The sequence below is a fragment of the Podarcis cretensis genome, assembly GCF_951804945.1.
Source record: "Podarcis cretensis genome assembly, chromosome: 18".
Classification (NCBI taxonomy): Eukaryota; Metazoa; Chordata; class Lepidosauria; order Squamata; family Lacertidae; genus Podarcis; species Podarcis cretensis.
Window position 1 is genome coordinate 14,486,264 of NC_137188.1, and position 18,570 is coordinate 14,504,833.

General features: G+C 49.2%; 1 protein-coding gene across 2 annotated transcripts; it reads left to right on the forward strand.

Moving 5' to 3' along the window:
• Positions 1 to 5,207: 5,207 nt before the first annotated feature.
• On the forward strand, positions 5,208 to 14,339 carry REEP6 (receptor accessory protein 6). Of its 2 annotated transcripts, XM_079961145.1 has the most exons (6): positions 5,208 to 5,357; positions 9,211 to 9,304; positions 10,181 to 10,319; positions 11,113 to 11,281; positions 11,801 to 11,874; positions 13,127 to 14,339. In XM_079961145.1, the coding sequence occupies exons 1-5, from the start codon at positions 5,243 to 5,245 to the stop codon at positions 11,824 to 11,826; spliced, it is 543 nt and encodes a 180-aa protein (XP_079817271.1). In that variant the 5' UTR covers positions 5,208 to 5,242; the 3' UTR covers positions 11,827 to 11,874; positions 13,127 to 14,339. The 2 variants fall into 2 exon arrangements, with proteins under 2 accessions (XP_079817271.1, XP_079817270.1); XM_079961144.1 differs by lacking the exon at positions 11,801 to 11,874 and having other exon boundaries at positions 5,209 to 5,357.
• The last annotated feature ends 4,231 nt before the right edge of the window (positions 14,340 to 18,570 follow it).

Sequence of the window (18,570 nt, forward strand, 5' to 3'; positions counted from 1 at the left end):
AGTTTTTATTTTTGGATCGCTGCGGAGGAGTCGAGGCGTTTTTGTTTTTTTAATTGTGTGTCCAGGATTTTGGAAGGGAGAAGTGTGTGTGTGGGGGGCTTATGCCTCCTGTAATATTCACAAATCCAAGCCCCAATTTGTATGAAAATTTTTGCCTCCTGTCTCGACTTGGGTTTTTCAAAAAGGGTGCATACAAAAACGTTGTAGCTTAAAGAAGAGGGCAGCAGAATCTATTCCTGCCCGGGGGAATTTTCTAACCCCTCATCAAGGGGGTCAGAGCTTTCCACTCTGCCAGCCCCCCAAACGCCTCTGATGCCCTCTTGGCGAATGCTTTGGGGCAGGAAAGGGGGTGGGGTGGAGAGAGGCCTCCTTTGCTCTGACCTAGGTTTTTTTTGGGGGGGGGGTTATTGGAGCAGATGACTCTTGGGTTCCCCTCCCATTATGAATTTTTTTTAAAGAACGGACCTCTTTGCGTTACTGCCTTTTTCAAACCTGGCAACTACATACCTCTGCATACCGAAGCGCACACCTTCTCTTCGGCTGGGTCTTGCTCCAGCAACTGGGGGCTGCCTTTCCCCCCCCCCAACACACCCCAAGCCCTCTTTTCCAGTGCCTCAAAAACTAGATGCTGCTCAGACCCCCACCCCAAACACCACTTTGTACCTTAGAATCTCAGCGTGGTACTGGATCCCTTTTCTGAGCTTTTTTTGCTGTGTCCTGGGGGCGCCTCTGGAGTAAAACTGGAATGGTGTCGCCTCCTTGATGACACTTCCTAAGATGATTTTTTTTGGGGGGGCGGCGGGGAGAGACACGTGAGACTTGCCCAGACTCCTTTTCTTGCCCGGCAGAGCCGTTTCTCTGTGTTTGGGACAGAAGATCCAACGGCCCCTGTCTGAAAAACATTCTGGATTCCGGCAAAGAAGGGCTGCCCTTACAAGTATTGCAGGGAAAAAAATGCATTTTTCCTCTTTTGAACATGGCAGGATGAGGGCGCCACGCTCAGCAGAGAGCTCAAAGAGCCTCGTTTTCAAAACCAGCACGCCAACTTCGCTCTAAAAAAGTCACGGGGCGTCGCAGACTTAAAAGGAGACGAACCTGAGTGTTTAAAAATCCCGAATGGAGTTGGGTGTCGCAGACTCTCCCATCAAAATAGAGCTAAATGACTGATGTCTTGACTTAGAAGGAGGAGGAGGAATCTGTTCAAGTGGAAATATGTGGATCCTTCTCTTCTCCCCTCCCCTTTCTCTCTTTTTGTAAAAGAAAAGTTGATTGCTATTTGAATCTCTTAAAATCTTTAATTGGTTCTGCTTTCTCTAGTAACTCTCAGTGAGAGTTCCCCAAGGGCCTGCCTGCTTAGCCCGGTGGAATTGTCTTTGCGAGCGAGAGCCACGGGGTTCGGATGCCTGAGCAGAGCCGCTTTCTGGCCTCGCAAATGGGACAAGTGGTGGTGGGCGGCTTTCTGGAATGTGAAAACCCTTGTATATCTGAAGTGTCTTGACTCTGAGCTCGTAGAGTCTACAATGGCTCCTGTTTTTGTTTAGTCCAGGGATTTGGGTGGGGGGCGCGATCTGTGGCCGGCCAAATGTCGTTGGAGCCCATCTCCCCTCGTCACTATTGCCCCTGACAGCTGCCTGTCCAGCTCTCCAGTCCTACATGGTGTGACCAGGAAGTTCGGTGAAGGGTCACAGAAATCGGACAGTGAGAAATATTTGAACATACATGCCTTACTGGCCTTCAAAGTAGCCCCCTCATGGTCCAAATTAGCTCAGTGAGAGAAGACTGGGCCAGTTTCAAGCCCTGGCTTCTCCAGGCGGAGCTGGGAATTCCTGCCAGTCAGTGTAGAACTGAGCTCAATGGACCCAGGGATCCGCCATGGAGCTTCTTCCTGACTTCCCCTGAGCCACAAATTTGGGAGCGTGCTGTTGCCACTTGGGTCCTCCTTTTGGGCTCTCCTGGAGAGGGGAGGCTGGGCTGGGTGGGCCTGATCCGGCATGCTCTTAGTTTCCTTGTGGAACCTCCATAGACAGAGCCAGCTTAGCCTTAGGACAGTGGAGAACAAGAGCAGAAGGCGGCGGCTGCACTCTCAGCGTGAGGACAGGGTGCTGGGCCTAATCCAGCAGTTCATGGCTGTCCTCCTGCAAACAGGGCAGTCCTCAGTCTCTCTGGCCTGCGCAGTGTGCTTTTTCCTGTGTCTGCCCATTTTAGTCCTGTGGGCTCTGGGCTTCCCGGAGAATTTCCAATCTGCCATCTGTCTCCCTTTTTCCAGTGCCCTAAATCGCCCCCTTCAACCTTGAGAGTGCCAGATATTCAGGAATCCCATCTCCCAACATCGCCAGTCAATCGATCAACCCGTCTCCTTTAGTGGAATATGCCTACGATTGTTCAGTAGAAAGGAAACCCTGGAGAAGTTGGTGTCATTTAATCTTGCTTTCAAGCATGAGGTTTAACTATTTCTTGTGGACTTTTGCAGTAAAACGAGACATGTGCAATGGGTTTTGATCTGTTTCATAGCATATTCCAGCTGGCAATTTCGCAGAGGGCATTTCTTGTAAGGGAAAAAGCTCTCGCTCCTGAAAGTCCCACCATTTCATTCTGTTCCTTCCATTTCTGGGCCGCTTTTCACTCGCGCAAGTCACAAAGTGACTTGCAAACAAGAACAGAACATCACGACGACAGCGTAAATCACATAGAATAATTACCAATCGTCAGTAAAACAACTATTTTCTGTAAAGCACTATTAACAAAACAACAATAAAAATTAAGCCGAACAGCAGCTACACCCTTCCTGTTCTGGCTGAGAGCTGAGGATCCAAAATGCAGTGCTGGGAATGTCTCCCTTTTGCAAACCCTCCCCATCAGTCAGAAGCGCTGAGCCCGACTTCTACAGATGCCTTCACCTGTTTTTATGAAGTTGCTTCTGTTTTTCCATCTCAGGAATCCCACAAAAGCTCCACACTGCCCCCGCCTCACTTTTACATTGCTAGCTAGAATATGTAATTTATTTTATAATCTTACAGTTTTCACAAATAATTTGATTTGGGGTGGAGGGGAGAGGGAGAGGGAGGGCCCACTACTCTTTCTCCGAATAACCTTCACTTGGGTGCTGATTTGTTTTTAAAGTTGCATTAAAAGTCATTTTTATTTAAGCCGTTACAGAATTAAATGCGTGTGTTTGTGTTATTATTTCCCCTTTTTCACCTTCTCTCTCCTGTCCTGTTAAGTTTGCAGACTCAAAGTATCCCTGTTTGAATGGAAATAAAAAAGCTTCTGATAATTCTTCAGTTCTCCAACCTGAAAAATGTGTCTACTGCTGGAAAAGCATGTGTGAAAACGCATATATTGGTGAAAAGAACATACCAATGATAATAATACAGTGGAACCTTGGTTCCTGAACTTAATACGTTCCGGGAGTCTGTTTGACTCCTAAAATGGTTCGAAAACCAAGGCACGGCTTCTGACTGGCTGCAGGAAGCCGCACTGGGTGTTCAGCTTCCAAAAAACGTTCATAAACCGGAACAATCACTTCCGGTTTTTGATCGTTCAGGAGCCAATTTGTTTGGCTCCCGAGACATTCAGGAACCAGTGCATTTCTATTGTATTGCAGAGGGCTGGACTTGATTGATCCCTTCCAACTCTGATTCTATGATATAAAAATAGAGGAAAATTGCTTGCGAAAATGTACTCTGGAATGCATATAAAAATTAATGGGGAAACACAGCCAGATGGGCAGGGTACAAATTTATTATTATTATTATTATTATTATTATTATTATTATTATTATTATTATAAAGCCCATTCAGAAAATTTGCCAGCCTTTTAGAGTGGATTTATCCTGAATCTCCATACAAAAACATGTATATTTAGGAGAAATCTGTGCTGAAGCACTGTTGCATTTTGTGTGTGTGGACACTTAAAATAATAATAAAACGATAGCAAAAGTGATGCCGGGATGTGGCGAGCGGAGCTGAAGAGTGGAGAAACGAGACGTTGAGCGGGACAGACACTTGATTCAGACATGTTTGCCCGCTGCTACGTAATATATGTCTGGGAGCAGCCCTGGGAGGCTGGCAACACCATTTGTGGGGTGCAAGCGGACCAGGGAAGGAGACCTTCCCCTCTGTGCCTTTCTCATCCCCCTCAGCCTCCCCCCAAAATGTTGATGGTGCAATGTGACCTTTGGGGGGGGCAGCTGAGCCAGCCCCCCCTGCGCTTCTGCAAACAGGGCCAGCAGGCGCATCCCTCGGCAAGGATGCCAACCATTTCTGCGCATTCTTGCAGGACTTGTTCCCCACGCTCGGAGGCAAAAGATATTTTCTTTTTTCCCTTTAAAATTGAGGCTGGAGTGCTTGATCCCTGACTGAGTAGTTCGCATCCGGGTGCGCTGCCTTTCCACACCACCAGGTGGTGCTGCGTTACAGGCCATCCTCGCTCGGAGAGGGAACTTGGGCGCAGAGAAGCGAACTCTGCAGCTGCTCAGGAGCCTTGCCTTGAAAGCAGGAGGGGTCCAAAGTTGGGTCCAAGTAACCCAGGCCCCCGCCCCCCCCCCGCTTTCGACAGGGGAGGCAAAAGAAAAACGCAAAAAAAAGTTTTTTTGGGGGGGAAACACAATTAAAATCAATTCATTTTTAAAAGACAAAAACAAAAATACCAGGCAAAAAAGAGATTTGTTTCTAAATTCATTTTTAAAACAAAAACACCATGCGTAAACTTTTTCTTTTAAAAGAAATTATCGACTTTTTAAGCCAGAATAATGTCTTTAGACGTTTAGATCCAGTGCCCTCCAGTGGAATAAAATGAAACCGAAGATGGTTTAGTTACGGTGGAGGATTAAAGATACATAAACACGCAACAAAACAAAACAAAATCAGAACGTTAGAGAGGAACCTCAACAGATGGTTGATTATATTAATTAATTAATTAATAATATAATAATAATAATAAATAAAATATATTATGATTCTACAAAAAGCAACAACCCTAGAGTTGCTGAAGAAGAAAGCGCCCTGCTTCGGGAGAGCCGCCTCTCTGCGCTTTCTCCGCGGCGCGCTGGCTCGGCCCCCCTTGGCGCGCCTTGGCGCCCTTTCCGCGCACCTGTCGGCCCCGCCCTCGCCCCCCATTGGCCCGGCGCCCCGCCCCGCCCCGCCCCGCCCCTCTCCCGCCCCCCTCCCTCCCCCCCCCCCGCCGGGCAGCCGCGTCTCCGGGGCGCAAAGGTGCGCGCCTCTCTCTCTCTCTGTCTCGGCGATGGGCTCCGCGCAGCTCCGCTTCCAGGCCTTCCTGCAGCGGCCGGGCTTCGTGGGCGACCTGCTGGGCCGCCTGGAGGCGCAGACGGGCGTCCAGAGGGACTACCTGGCGGCAGGTGAGCCGGGGCGCCCCAGGGGAGACTTCCCCAGCCAAGCCGGGGGAAGAGCGCCGTGCGTAATAGAGGCTCAAGGCTCGCCAAGCCCCCTTCATCCCTCCGGGGAGGGGGGAGGACTCTGTCCATGCTCAGAAGCACCCCTTTGCCCCTGGGAAAAAAGGGCCGGGGAGGGACCCCATCAGAAGGCAGGCTTCTGGAACTTGGTCTCTTTTTATTATTAGAAAATTTCCATTTTAGAGTATTTAAGTACATCCTTCTTTGTTATCTCTTTGCTCATAGCAGCTACGGTAATCGACTTCCCTCCCTCTCCTTCATGGTTTTCGTCAATCTTTCTGTATCATCCCATTTGTACCTCTTCCAATTGACATTTCACATATTATAATTGTCCCATATTTTGAATAAGTTTTAAAAATTCATTAACATTACAAGTCTGTTTAAATCAACCCTGCTAGTGTTGTTAATTGTTTACAATTGTCCTTCAAATATTGTTTAACTTGTTGTCTTTTAGTACATATGGTACTTAATATTCTCCCCCCCTTTTTTTAAATCCCCGACATTGTTGTTAAAGTTCATTGCTTTCTGAACGTTGTTTGTCTCCTAGCTGAGTGGTCAGGAAACCCAGCCAGATGGGTGGGGTATAAATAATAAATTATTATTATTAATTATTATTAATCACTATTATCATAGCCCACCCCCCAGAAGGCATGTAGTCTCTGTAACCCAAAACTTCCTCAACCACAATTTGTCTTGAGGTTCAAGTTGGATATTGAACTGGGATAGAGCATTTTTAAATAAAATCATGCAACCCCTGTTAAACATGCCAGTGTTGGGGTGTCTGTGTGAGAATCGTGGGCCTAAGCGTGCCATGTCTTTGCATCTCAGTAGGTCTACTCTGAGTAGGTAGTGGCTGGCCCAAGGTCAGCCAGTGAACTTTGCGGCTGGGTGGGGATTTAATCCCGTCTCCCAGTCCCAGTACAACACCCTGATCTCTGCCCCCACACTAGGACTGTAGGGCAAAGGGCTGGCAATAAAGCAATGACATATATTGCAATAAGGAATGCTGAAGCCCCTGGAGAAGGCTGGTCTGCTCCTGTGGCTCTCTGCCCCCAAACAAAGCACTCCTTTGCCCCCTTGCACGTTCCACCCCCTTTTCTGCAGGGTTAAACTGGGGTCCCCTTGGGTATGTATGTATCTCCCAAATTCAGTAATTAATTCCACAAGGTTAGTATTGCATGCATGGGAATAAGCTGATGGGTGGAGTCTTGGCTCTAACCTTTAGTAACGGGAGGCGATAAGAAACTTTAATTGCAAATTCCAACAGGTTTTCAGCACAGAGGTTCAGGTGTTGCTTCCAGGTATGGGGACATTGTGGGGTGTTTTGCAGTCCCTCCATCCTCCCGAAATTGGCAAGAGCCGACTTTTCGCTCCTTCCACGTGCCGAAGTTAATCTCCTTAAGCATGTGATGCAGTGGGAGAAATCTTGGGAGATCTTTCCCTGCCGCTGAGCTACCCAGAGTCTGTATTCCCCTCCCAAGAATCTGTTTCTTTTCCCGGGAAGAGGCGTTGATTGTTAAACTACTCTGGGAATTCTAGCTCTGCTGGGGGAATAAGGGTCTCTGACAACTCTCAGCACCCTTAAAGGGACGACAGTTCCCAGAATCATTTGGGAAACGCTACTGCTTTAAACATATATCATGCAGATGAGGCAGCAAGTCACACTGAAATTGCCACATCCCTTTATCAGAGCATCTTGCAATCTTCCCTTCCCTAGAGAAACCCATAAAAATGGCCCTTTTCGTGTCTAATACATGCCAAGTGTGTGTGATTGTTTGCATCTCTGTTCCTTTTCTGACACATTGCACTAAACAGACACCCACCACCGCTTGTTAAAACTGACCCAAGAAGTCCCAGATCTGTCCAAATTCGCACATGGATAGATAATCTGTTTGACACTTTCCAAAAATGCATTAACTTTTATTTAGTCCCTGAGGACACAGGTGCCTTTAGCCGCAGAGCTGGACCCAGCATCCTCTCCCCAAGATGCACTTGCTCTGTCAGGGATCGTGGCCCCATCTGGGGGTCAGGTAGGCCACTGCTCTGCCCAGGAATGCCACCCCCTTGTTCTTAGGGAGAGGGACTTTTCCTGAGCTCCAGGTTAGTGCAAGGAAAATCACAAGCGCCCCCCCCCCCCCGTTCGAAGCTGACCAAGCTCTGCCAAGATACCCAAAGGGTTCTTGCCGCTCAAAACTGAGGAACAGCTAGGGGGGAACGGGATAATCTTAAACCGGAATATCAGGTTTGTCATGGAGCAGAGTCCTGTTGCAACTGCAGCGGTTTGTGCAGGGCCATTTCGTAAATGGAGAATTTACAAAAGCCTGCAGCCATTGCGAGTGTGGGAGGAAAGTGGCCTGTTCTGGCCCAGGTTTGGAAACAGCCTTGTCAGGTGGATTATGGCTGCACACAAACACACACTATGCATTTAAAGCACTTTTCCTCTAGCAGAAAGAGAATCCTGGGAACTCTGGGCTTTTTAAAAAAAGTATGTTGAGAATTGTAGTTTTCTGAGGGATAAACTACAGTTCCCATGATTCTTTAGAGGAAGGGGGGATGTGCTGTAAATGTGTAGTGTGTATGTGCTAAGTGTGCCCCCCCCCCATTTTATTGCATTCTCTTTCCCCCATACATTCTAAGCAAGTGAAAGGAACAAATAAATTCTCAGCATTTCAGCTGTTCTTCTGCCATGGAGAGTCGCTGGCTTTAGGGTGAAGCCTTGTTTTTTGTGGTGGTTTAAAATGTTTTAAGCTCCTTGCCACTACAAACGAAATGGCTTTTATTTGCTCTTCTATTTAGCTTCATTGTTTACTTTCTAAAAATGGTTTTATGGTTGCTTTATTATTAATATTAGTCAGGCTTGCCAAATAGAAGCCTCTTGTACAGAGGCAGGAGGAGGCCAAACAGGTACAATTTTTGTGGGAGAATGAAGATCTGTGACCCATGTATGTGTGGGTTAGTTATCAAAAGAAATAGCAGGACGCCTGCATTCAAAACATGGGCCATTCTACTCTCTCCAGCAGGAGAAAGCCCCCCAGCAAAGTTTAAAACAGGCACAGGGCAAAGCAGTCCTGAACCCCCAGCTTACCTGGCACCAAGTCCTGTATGTCAAGTCCAAAGTGCAGCAGTCGGGAAACACCGTCTGAGGGTCAATCCATGTAGCCCAAGTCCAACAGGAGCAGTTGAGCAGCCCCTGCCCCTCTGCTTCCCTTTTATGCCAGCATCTGGTCCTGACGACCAGGCGAGCCTCACCTGCCCTGAGCCTCCAGCTGAGGAAGAGAGCCCAGTGCTCTTAGTTAGGGAAAGGGGCCTGATTTAAAGAGAAACAGCAGCAGAATTCCTGGCCTTCACTGAACATTACGATAATGGTCAAAACATAGCATGTTTATTAAACTCCTTTGTTTTCTTCTGCATGTGTTGAGTTGCCCCCTTTCCCTTTTTCGAAAGGGACAGAGGCAGCGGCTCCCACCTTGGCCTGGAGGTGCTGGGAACGGAACCCAGGACCGCCTGCGCCCAAGGCAGATGCTCTGGCACCAAGCTGTGGTTCTTCCCCAATTATTAATAAAGATTATTATCCTCATAACTGTGAATAAAGGGGAGATTAGACTGTTGTGGGTGCCGGACGCTTCTAGAGTTCAGGAACATAACTGAACATAACATGAACTGAACATAATACAAATACTTTATGTAAAGAGGCAAGAATGAAGGGGAATTAATTCCTTTCTGGGAAATATTGGAGTAGAACAAATTCCTTTTGTAAAATGAACTTGCCAGGGTCTGAGTATGGCTTTGCTCCATTTAGGTGCAATTGCGTTTCTGGGACTCTACCTGATGTTTGGCTATGGCGCCTCGTTGCTTTGCAATCTCATCGGTTTTGTCTATCCTGCTTATGTCTCGTGAGTACCATCCTGAGAGCCAGACGCTCGTCTTCTCGTCTCCCTCCCTCCCGCTCTGGGCGTATTTTTGCTGGCTGGCGCTGGAGCTGTTCTGCAGAGCTGCTGCCCCAAAGCAGCAACCAATATCGAGGTGCAGAGTGAGGCCCCCCTGCACCTGGCATCCAAAGCAGTCCCAGACCACCCCAACAGTTGCGGCGGCCCTGAAAATCCTTGGAGCCGAAGGGGGCTGAGAGTCGCTAGGAGACCCCTATTTTTCTCACGGAGCTACAGTTCTCAGAGTTTTTTAACCGTCAATCCCTCTTCCCAGTTGTAGGAGCAGTGGGGGGTCTCCGAACAACTCTCAGCATCCTTAACAAGGTCCAGTTCTCAGGATTATTTTGGGGAAGCCATGACTGTCGAAGTGGGACCGTACTTTAGAAGTACAGTGCAGAGGAGGGCTGAGATGGCAACATGCAGCTTGGCTCGCTTGCTGGAGATGAATTAATAGAAGCAGAGAGTCCAGATCGCCAGGATGATTACTTCTGTTCTACGCTGCATCTGGGCTCCACCGTTGCAGAAGGCCATTGCCAAAAAGGAGAGTGTTCAGGAGAGGAGGAGCAGGGCTTAGAAACCTCACCTGAAGAGGAGCAGTTGGAAGTACTGGGCATGTTTAGAAGATTATAAGGAAGCCATCTCCTGAGGACCCTTCCAGCTCTGAAAGGCTCCCCTTGGCTCAGTCGCCCAGCCCTCCGGCCCCCTGGCTGCTCTGGCATCGCTCGCGACAGAGGCGTCTTGCGGGTGAACATGGTTGGGACCAGAAGGGATGGGGGGTTCCTGGGGGGGACCCAAAGTGTTGCATAAATGAGGGACGTTCTCACAGCCAGCCGTTCTTCTCAGCATCAAAGCCATTGAGAGCTCCACGAAGGACGACGACACGACGTGGCTGACCTACTGGGTCGTCTACGGGCTCTTCAGCGTGGCGGAGTTCTTCTCAGACACCTTCCTTTACTGGTTTCCCTTTTATTATGCCGGCAAGGTAACGTCGTTCATTTTTTAAAAGTATCTGTATCCTGCTGTTCTTTTAAAAAAATAAAATAAATGAAAGTTATATATGGTTATTGCACATCACTTTGAGGTTTTTTAAGAACAGCAGGATAGAGATATAAACACATATACAGTATAAACATATGTCTATACTTAAATGTCTAAAATTGAAGAGCAATTATTTATCATAAGATTTATCTGCTACTTGACTGTAAAAAAAATCCAAAACCCTCAAAGCAGTTTGCAGAAAGATAAACTGGGAAAAATTTACAGCTGTAAATTTTCCCAAATTTTCCTTATTTGTCTTTTTGCAAATTGCTTTGAAGGTTGTTGGTTTTTTTACAGTAGCAGATAACAAAAAAAAAATTAAAGTGCCATTTGGGTTTCTAACACGGGTGCGATCCTAAGCCGTTTAAGGGTGGGTCTCTCTCTCTCTCTCTCACACACACACACACAAAGCCTTGTTAGGGAAGTTTTTAATGTTTGATATTTTATTGAGTTTTCAATATCCTGTTGGAAGCTGCCCAGAGTGGCTAGGGAGGCCTGGCCAGATGGTCGGGGAATAATAATAATAATAATAATAATAATAATAATAATAATATCATCTCAGATGCCCACGTTCCCAGGTAAAGCAGTGGGAATGGAAATGGAGTATCCTGGGAAAGTGTATATGTGGCTGGGCCCCTCGAAGTGCACGCCTGTGGCTGGTGGTGATGCGCTGCGCCCCCTTGTTGCAGCGCCCTTCTTTTTGATGCTGAGCTGCCCTCCTTTCCCCCGCCCTGCAGTGTCTCTTCCTGCTGTGGTGCATGGCTCCCGTCTCGTGGAACGGCTCCCAGGTCCTCTACCGCAACGTCATCCGCCCCTGGTTTCTGAAGCACCACCAGACCGTCGACAGCGTCCTCAGCGACCTCGGCGGCCGAGCCGCTCACGTCGCGTCCACCGTCTCCAGGGAAGGTAATTGTGTCAATTATGGCTATGGATTTTATATCTGTGGTGGCATCGTGTTTTAATTCAAGAAGCTGCTTAGAGAGGGTTTTGCCCTTTTTAAAAAACGATGGCCCTAAAAGCCTTTTAAACAGGCAAGATGAATGATGGCAGCTGAGCTGCAGCCGTGCCTTTATGGGTTCGAAATATTCCCAGGGGGGTAAAAGCTGTTCTAGGCAAACTCTGAAAAGCAATGATCCTGGAAATTTGTCGTTTGTGTCCAGACCAGTGCCGGATTTATGTATAAGCTAAACAAGCTATAGCTTTGGGCCCCACTCTCTTGGGCCCCCCCAAAAAAATTAAAGGAAAAAACACACCTGAAAGCAACCATCCTGGAAATTTGCCATGTGCGTCCCGACTCTGCTCTGCTCTTGTGCGCAAGCAGTCGAAGGCCGGGCCTCCTTCTTCTTTCGCAATCTCTCGCTCTTTCTTCTGCACCTTTTCATTCCCTCTGCTCTCTTCCCCTTCCTTTGTCTTTTGTCTTCTTAGTTCTGCAATCTCTGGCTGACAGCTGACCTCCACCTGTGCGCCAGGCAGCTTTCCACCACTGTCTTTACTCGCAAGTAGGTCGCCCTCCCCAAAGGATAACATCAGCTGTCATCGTTCAAGAAACCATGTCTCTCAAGTGGCTTTTATTAAGATTTCCTTAAAGCTTTCTGTCCACAATGCAACAAAATAAGAGAAACCAATCTAAATAAAAACTAAAGCAAAGAGAGAAGAGAAAAGAAAAATACCCAAGGAAGAGAAGAGAAATAAAAATGACTTGTGATTTTCCATCTCTCAGTTACATAAAAGACTCTAGAATGAGACCCAACAGATCTATTTTCGATTAGGCGATCTTTTCCCAATCTTCTGACCCCAATATAATTAATTTTCCTTTTTATTAATAAATGTCAGCAATAGTTTTCCTACTCCCAGATCGGCTTGATGAGCGTAATATGCCCCTGAGCACGTGCTCCTGTCTCTAAAGATAAATCCAGATTCCACCACTACCTATTGATAGGGAAATGGGCTCCCCAGCTGCCAGCTAAGTTTAGATGTGGCTTAGCCCATCTCTCTACCTTTGCACAAAGTGGATTAGAGGATGGCGGAGCTCTTGGCTGCCAGCAAGAGATGGAGGCTGGGATTTCCTGGTGGAGAAAGAGGCTATTTTTAAGTCTCTCCGCTGCAGAAAATCTCCTAGCTCTTTGCCTGCTCTTGTTTGGCAGTGACACCTCTTGCTCTGATTCCAATCGATATTTTATGGGGAATATCTGTGGCTCCGAGGGAGAACATCTGCCACATCCAGAGGGCTAGGAGAGAAGCCCTTTCTGGATTCCTGGGGAGCTGCTGTCAGACGATACTGGGCTTTATGGACCAGGGTCTGACTCTGTATGAGACAGCCACACCATTAAAATTCAAGGGGGAAAAAAGAAAGAAATACAGTACCCAAATATAAGCCACTCCCCTAAAATTCCACTGGCACTCACACCAGTGAATGACAAATGTAGAAGAAAATCCTACAGCGATATCGTAAAAGCCCATTTTTGTAAGGTTGCAAATTTAAGCCGCACTCGGAATTTGGGGGAAAGTGCGGCTTTTATTCAGGCCAATATGGTAATGGCTAGGACTGCATTAGGGGAAACGGTTGGCAAAAATGCATGTATTGGACAAAATTACCTACAAACCTGCATGTGAACTTTCAAGGAAGGTTTTCAAGGAACCCGCAAGGTCTTCTTGGAATGGGGAGATCTGAGCTTAAGGACTGAAACAGTCTCTCCCCTCCCTTGTTGTCTTGCTCTCATGAGACGCCCTTTTCTCTCGGTTTATTTTCAGCCTCCAAAGAAGCCATGAGAACAGCCCTACGGACAGAGGACTGAGCAGTGGACGTTTTAAACTTCCAAGCAGAAGAAAAGATGCCCACATTCTGGAATACCCTGGAAGCTTGGGAAAGACTTTGGGGTTTTTTCTGCGCACCTACGAAAATATCATTCCTTTGGCTCCCCTCCCTCCTCGCCGCCACCAAATTCCAGAAATGTGTAGCGATGCCACCAATGTGATTTGATTGCCTGTTCACTGAGCGCCCCAAGATATCCTTATTTCCTTTCTGAACTCCAGCAGAGGGTGCTGTGACTTCAGAGGTTGCCTGGATTAATCCCCATCTGACACTCCAACCACATTCTTATTTCTTTGGTCCCACAACCTGTGATCAGTTCCAGAGCAGAGAGATCCTTCCATCCCTGAATATTCTCCCTGGCAATTGCAGTTGGCTATTCCTGGGGTGGAGAGAGACCTGATGAGGCTGCTCCCCCCCCCCAGTTGGATCTCCGGCTGTGCAAAAAAAGGTTTTAGAGGTTGCTGCTTCTGAGCTTTGGGAGAGCAGATGCCAGGAACCAGCTGGTTAACTGCTTCCCTGCTTCCTAGTACGGCCAGGATGCAGATCTGTGCGTGAAAACCTGTAACCACAAAAAGGTGGGCTCTTTCATCTGAATCTTTGGGGGTCTTGGCCTTCTGGTTTGGGTCTCCATGGGGAGGTAGCACCTAGCAATCCAGATTTGATCCCCCCCCCACCGCGATATCATCCTAAATGCTTCCCTTGTCCTTCTCTACATTTGTGTCCTGAGCTCACATCTTGCAACGCATTAAAAAAGCAGCGCAAGGCCTGGTGTCCTCTCCATCTTCTTAATACACAGCTTGGGAAAATGCCAAGGCTTGCAAATAAAAGCCAATGTTCGACCTCCAGTCTTGATGGTGAGCTTAATGGGAAGCTGCTACTTCCTTAATGTGCCGTTGGTGGGATGAGGTGGGTGGGAGCAGTGATGGGAAACACGCCCTGACAAATTCCAGAAACTCTCAAGTTGGTACGACTCTCATTTCTTGCTCTGAACTTCAGTCCCAGCCCCGCAAAGCAGGAAGATCTGCCAAGAAAAGACATCGCCCTGAAACACCCGCACAACACTCCTGACGCTTTTCTACGGGGTGAACTTGAGAGATTGCGAGCTTTGTACTTTCTGCTGATAAAGTTGGAGTGATCCAGTGTCCCCCCCCCCCTTTGTGTCTGGCTGCTTTTTATTTTTTAAGAGGTGGATGCTTGCCAAGTCATTTGGCACACTTTCCGGTTCTGTACGATCACTTAGGATTATAGAAAGCAAAACGACATTATGGAAGTCTCTCTTAAAGGTAAAGGTAAAGGTACCCCTGCCCGTACGGGCCAGTCTTGACAGACTCTGGGGTTGTGCGCCCATCTCACTTAAGAGGCCAGGGGCCAGCGCTGTCCGGAGACACTTCCGGGTCACGTGGCCAGCGTGACATCGCTGCTCTGGCGAGCCAGAGCCGCACACGGAAACGCCGTTTACCTTCCCGCCGGTAAGCGGTCCCTATTTATCTACTTGCACCCGGAGGTGCTTTCGAACTGCTAGGTTGGCAGGCGCTGGGACCGAGCAGCGGGAGCGCACCCCGCTGCGGGGATTCGAACCGCCGACCTTTCAATTGGCAAGTCCTAGGCGCTGAGGCTTTAACCCACAGCGCCACCTGCGTCCCTGGAAGTCTCTCTACAAATCATTGAATGCATATTGCAATGCGGCTGGGGATATGGGGGGGGGGCACACAGACAGGTGTGATTCCTGCAATGACTGGTTTAGCTGTCTCTGGAAGGGCCTCTGGCTGCCATGGGCTGAGTGCAGGTGCAGTGGAAGAAGCAATGGTTGGGCACCTCAGTCGAAATGTGGCCCCTTCAGGGCTGACCTCTGCACCCGCCTCTGCTTTTCCGCAATGGGAAGGTGTTCTGAGCAGTGTGCTCCATCTTTCTTGCTTGTTTCTGTGTCTGTGTGTAGAACCATTCAACTCTTGTGTGATTGAAATGCAGCCTGCGAGGGCAAGATTGCGTCCACTGCAACTGCTGAGGCTCAGAGAGGCTTGTCTCAGCTGCACTGGGACCCTGAGCTGCTTCTCTCATCCCCCTCCCCTCCCACCTGGCCATTCCTGCTCTGCGCTGGCAGGCCACAACCTCTCCAAGGTTTCAGACAAGATACCTGAAGGAGCGTCTCCACCCCCATCATTCAGCCCGGACACCGGGGTCCATCTCCGAGGGCCTCCCTCCCTGCAAGAAGTGAGGTTACAGAGGACCTGCTAGGTGGTGGCGCCCGCCCTGTGGAATGCCCTCCAATCAGATGTCAAGGAAATAAACAACTATCAGACTTTCAGAAGACATCTGAAGGCAGATTCCCTGTTTAGGGAAGTTTTGAATGTTTGGTTGTATTTGTAATATATTGTTGGGAGCCACCCAGAGTGGCTGGGGAAACCCAGCCAGATGAAAGCAGTATGAATGAATGAATAAATAAAATTATTATTATTTATTAGTTTTTCCCAGCCCTTTTTGGACCCAGGGACCTCCTGCATGCCAACGCCCCCCCTGCCCTGAACTATAGAGCCTCCCGGAAAAAGAAAAGGTGTGCCTGAGGTTCCAGCCTTGAAGGAGTGCAGGCTCCTTCCCAAACTCCTGAAAGCAAAGCCCGTGACCTAATTAAGGTGCCGTTAATTGGGGAAGGGCCAGCTGTTGAAGGGACACGCCACCAAGCCGCCTCTTTTGACGAGGTCTTGACAGGCTGGACTCTGGCGCCAGATGTACAAAGGCTCTCCCACCCCCATTTCGTGCCGAACCCGGGAGCCCGCTCTGGCTGTCAGCAATCAAATCCCATTAGTGCCGCTGGGGTGGGCGGGTGTTCCTCTCCTCTGCGTCCCCCCTCCCCAGCACGTATCCCACAGTGCCCGGTGAAGGGAAGGGCTACCTTGCTGGACAGGGTGTGGCAAAGGGCGGAGGGAGAGGCATTGAATTGCTGTGCCATTGAATTGTCCTGTCATCTAACGGGGCCAGGGAGAACCACCAGCCTTTCAGGAAATCGAGGAAATGGTTTTTGTCACGGTGGTGTTACTGGGAAGGCAGGCAACTGCAAGTAGATATGTTGGTCACAGAACTTTTTTTATTATTAAGTCCATAAGAAGAGCCCTACCCAGACCCTGAGATCATCTTCTGAGGTCCTCCTTCGTGTGCCTCCTCCTCAAGAGGTCCAAAGGCTGCCAACACGAGAACGGGGCCTTTTCTACAGTGGCTCCCGGTCTGTGGAATGCTCTCCCCAGGGAAGTTTGCCTGGCACCTTCATTATACACCTTCAGGCGCCAGGCAAAAACATTCCTTTTTAACCAAGCCTTTGGTTGATCCGATTTACATCCTATGCCCTTTTAAAATGTGTTTTTTTTGGGGGGGGGTATTGGGTTGTTGTTTTTAGTTTTATTAGGTATTTTGTGGTTTTATATCTTAATTTTATGCTGTGAACCGCCCTGAGACCCCTGGGTATAGGGCAGTATATAAATTCAATAAATGATAAAAAATAATACTTCTGGTTCAGATAAAGGCCCATCAACTCCAGATGACCCAAAGGGAAACCACTAAGCAGGAAAACTCCACACACACACACACACACACCTCCCCGCAGTTTCAGCAGCTGGTTCTCAGAAGCGTGTCTCCCTCTGGCTGGGTTAGGAGCCACTGAGAGCCTCCTATTTCTCGGTGTCTGCCTCTTTTACGCCTCCTAGGTGGGGTGTACATCTATAGCCCCCTTGCCACTCTGGATCCCAGGCAGCCCCCCCCCCAAGCATTGGCTACAGACCCAGCCCTGTTTCTCACCTGCAAAGCGGAGCCTCACAGCTTTCCGGCCCCATCCCCTGCTGGGACCCTGCTGGTCTGCTTCCCATGGGGGCGCAAAGCGGGTCCAGGTGGGACTTTGGCCTGATCCAGCTGCTCTCTTCAAGGGGGCCCAGGGCAAGACCACAGCCGGCCGCAGCTGCACCCCCCCCCCCACAAGGGACAGGGGACCTGGGCAGCTTCCTCCAGGCCTCCAGAACACCTGTGGCCCCTCCAGCCCAGTATCCTGGTCTCACAGTGGCCCACCAGATCCCTGCCAGATCCCTGCCAGAAGGATCTGAGCCCAAGAGCACTCGGTTCCCAGCCCCAGGTTCATAAGGAAGTGGGAGCCCTTTGCTTGGTGTGACAGCCTGGTCGGCTGCGGCCCTGCCCCACCTGGGAAACTCCGGCAGAGTGATGGGTGAGCAGATTCCCCCTAACGAGCGCCGTGGGGCACCCCAGAGTCTCGCATCTGTTGCAAGACAACAATAGTGGCCCGTGGGGGTCGGTGGGGCTTGGGAGAAGCAGCCCTGGCCAGGCCCCTTTTGTTGTGGGGGCAGCCAGGCGTGCAATATGGAATCGGGTCTGACACCCCCCCACCCGGTGGAAGGGGAGACGAGGTGAGAGGCAGCAGCTGGACCGGGAGAGGAAGGAAGGAGACTGCAGAAGTGGGTGGCTTACAGGCATGAGGAACCCGCAACCTTCCTGCTCCCAGCAACAACCAGCCTGCCCAGTGGTCAAGGAGGGCCTGAGTTTGTCCTCCCCAGCTTCTGGAGCAACTGCAATGCTTTGCTGCAGCCGTGGACCCTTTCTTCAGTCGCAAATGTTTCTGGCGGAACGGGGGCAATTTTCATTAGGATTAATAACAGGGGAAAGGTTAAGTGGGATTGCACTCCTAATGATGATTACAGCCCCCCCCCCATACTCTGCAATCTAAGGGGGTGGGGAGCTGCTATAAGAGCAAAGATTGGAGCAGTTAGCATGTGCAAAGTGCAACTTTCTGGGTGAGCCCACCTTAAATGAGAAATGAGGCAGTTGAGGCGGCCTTTAGTTCCCAACCCCCCCCCGCCCCCCAGCTCCCGTTCTTTTGGGGCAACAAGCACCAGTCGGCACCAGTGCTGCTAACTGCATATTGACAGATTGGGAATGTGAGCCTGGGGAGCAAAGCGGTTGCTGAAGGCAGGTAAGCAGCGTTTTGCAGCCAGAGTGTCTCAGTTCCTTCTTCGCTGCGGGGTGGAGAGTCCCAGGGGTGGGTGAAGGCAAAATGTGTGGAACAGTGGATGCCCCCGGTACCTTTGTACAGTAAGCGAGTTTCAACACACGCACAAACCTCTCTGTCCCGCCTTGAGACCAGCAAAAGGCGTCAGAGTAGCAGACTGAGCAGACATCAGTCTTTCTCACTATGCTGAGATGGATTGAAAGAAGTGAGAAAGTGAGAAATTATTAAAGAAAATATTTTCCCTTCCTTCATTCTGTTGGCTGAACTCTGCTGCATAGAAATCACACCAAATGTGGCAATTCTGAGACAAACATCAGAGAGAAATGTCTACCCAAGAAAAAGCAGAGCAAGTGAAACCCACACAGAGAGAAAGGAAAATGG

What these genes read in the sequence shown, in the direction of transcription:
- REEP6 (XM_079961144.1), top strand. Translation starts at nt 5,243, where the DNA reads ATGGGCTCCGCGCAGCTCCGCTTCCAGGCCTTCCTGCAGCGGCCGGGC. An exon ending in GAGGGACTACCTGGCGGCAG is followed by an intron (nt 5,358 to 9,210) that starts GTGAGCCGGGGC and finishes TGCTCCATTTAG; the next exon opens with GTGCAATTGCGTTTCTGGGA. An exon ending in GTCCACCGTCTCCAGGGAAG is followed by an intron (nt 11,282 to 13,126) that starts GTAATTGTGTCA and finishes GTTTATTTTCAG; the next exon opens with CCTCCAAAGAAGCCATGAGA.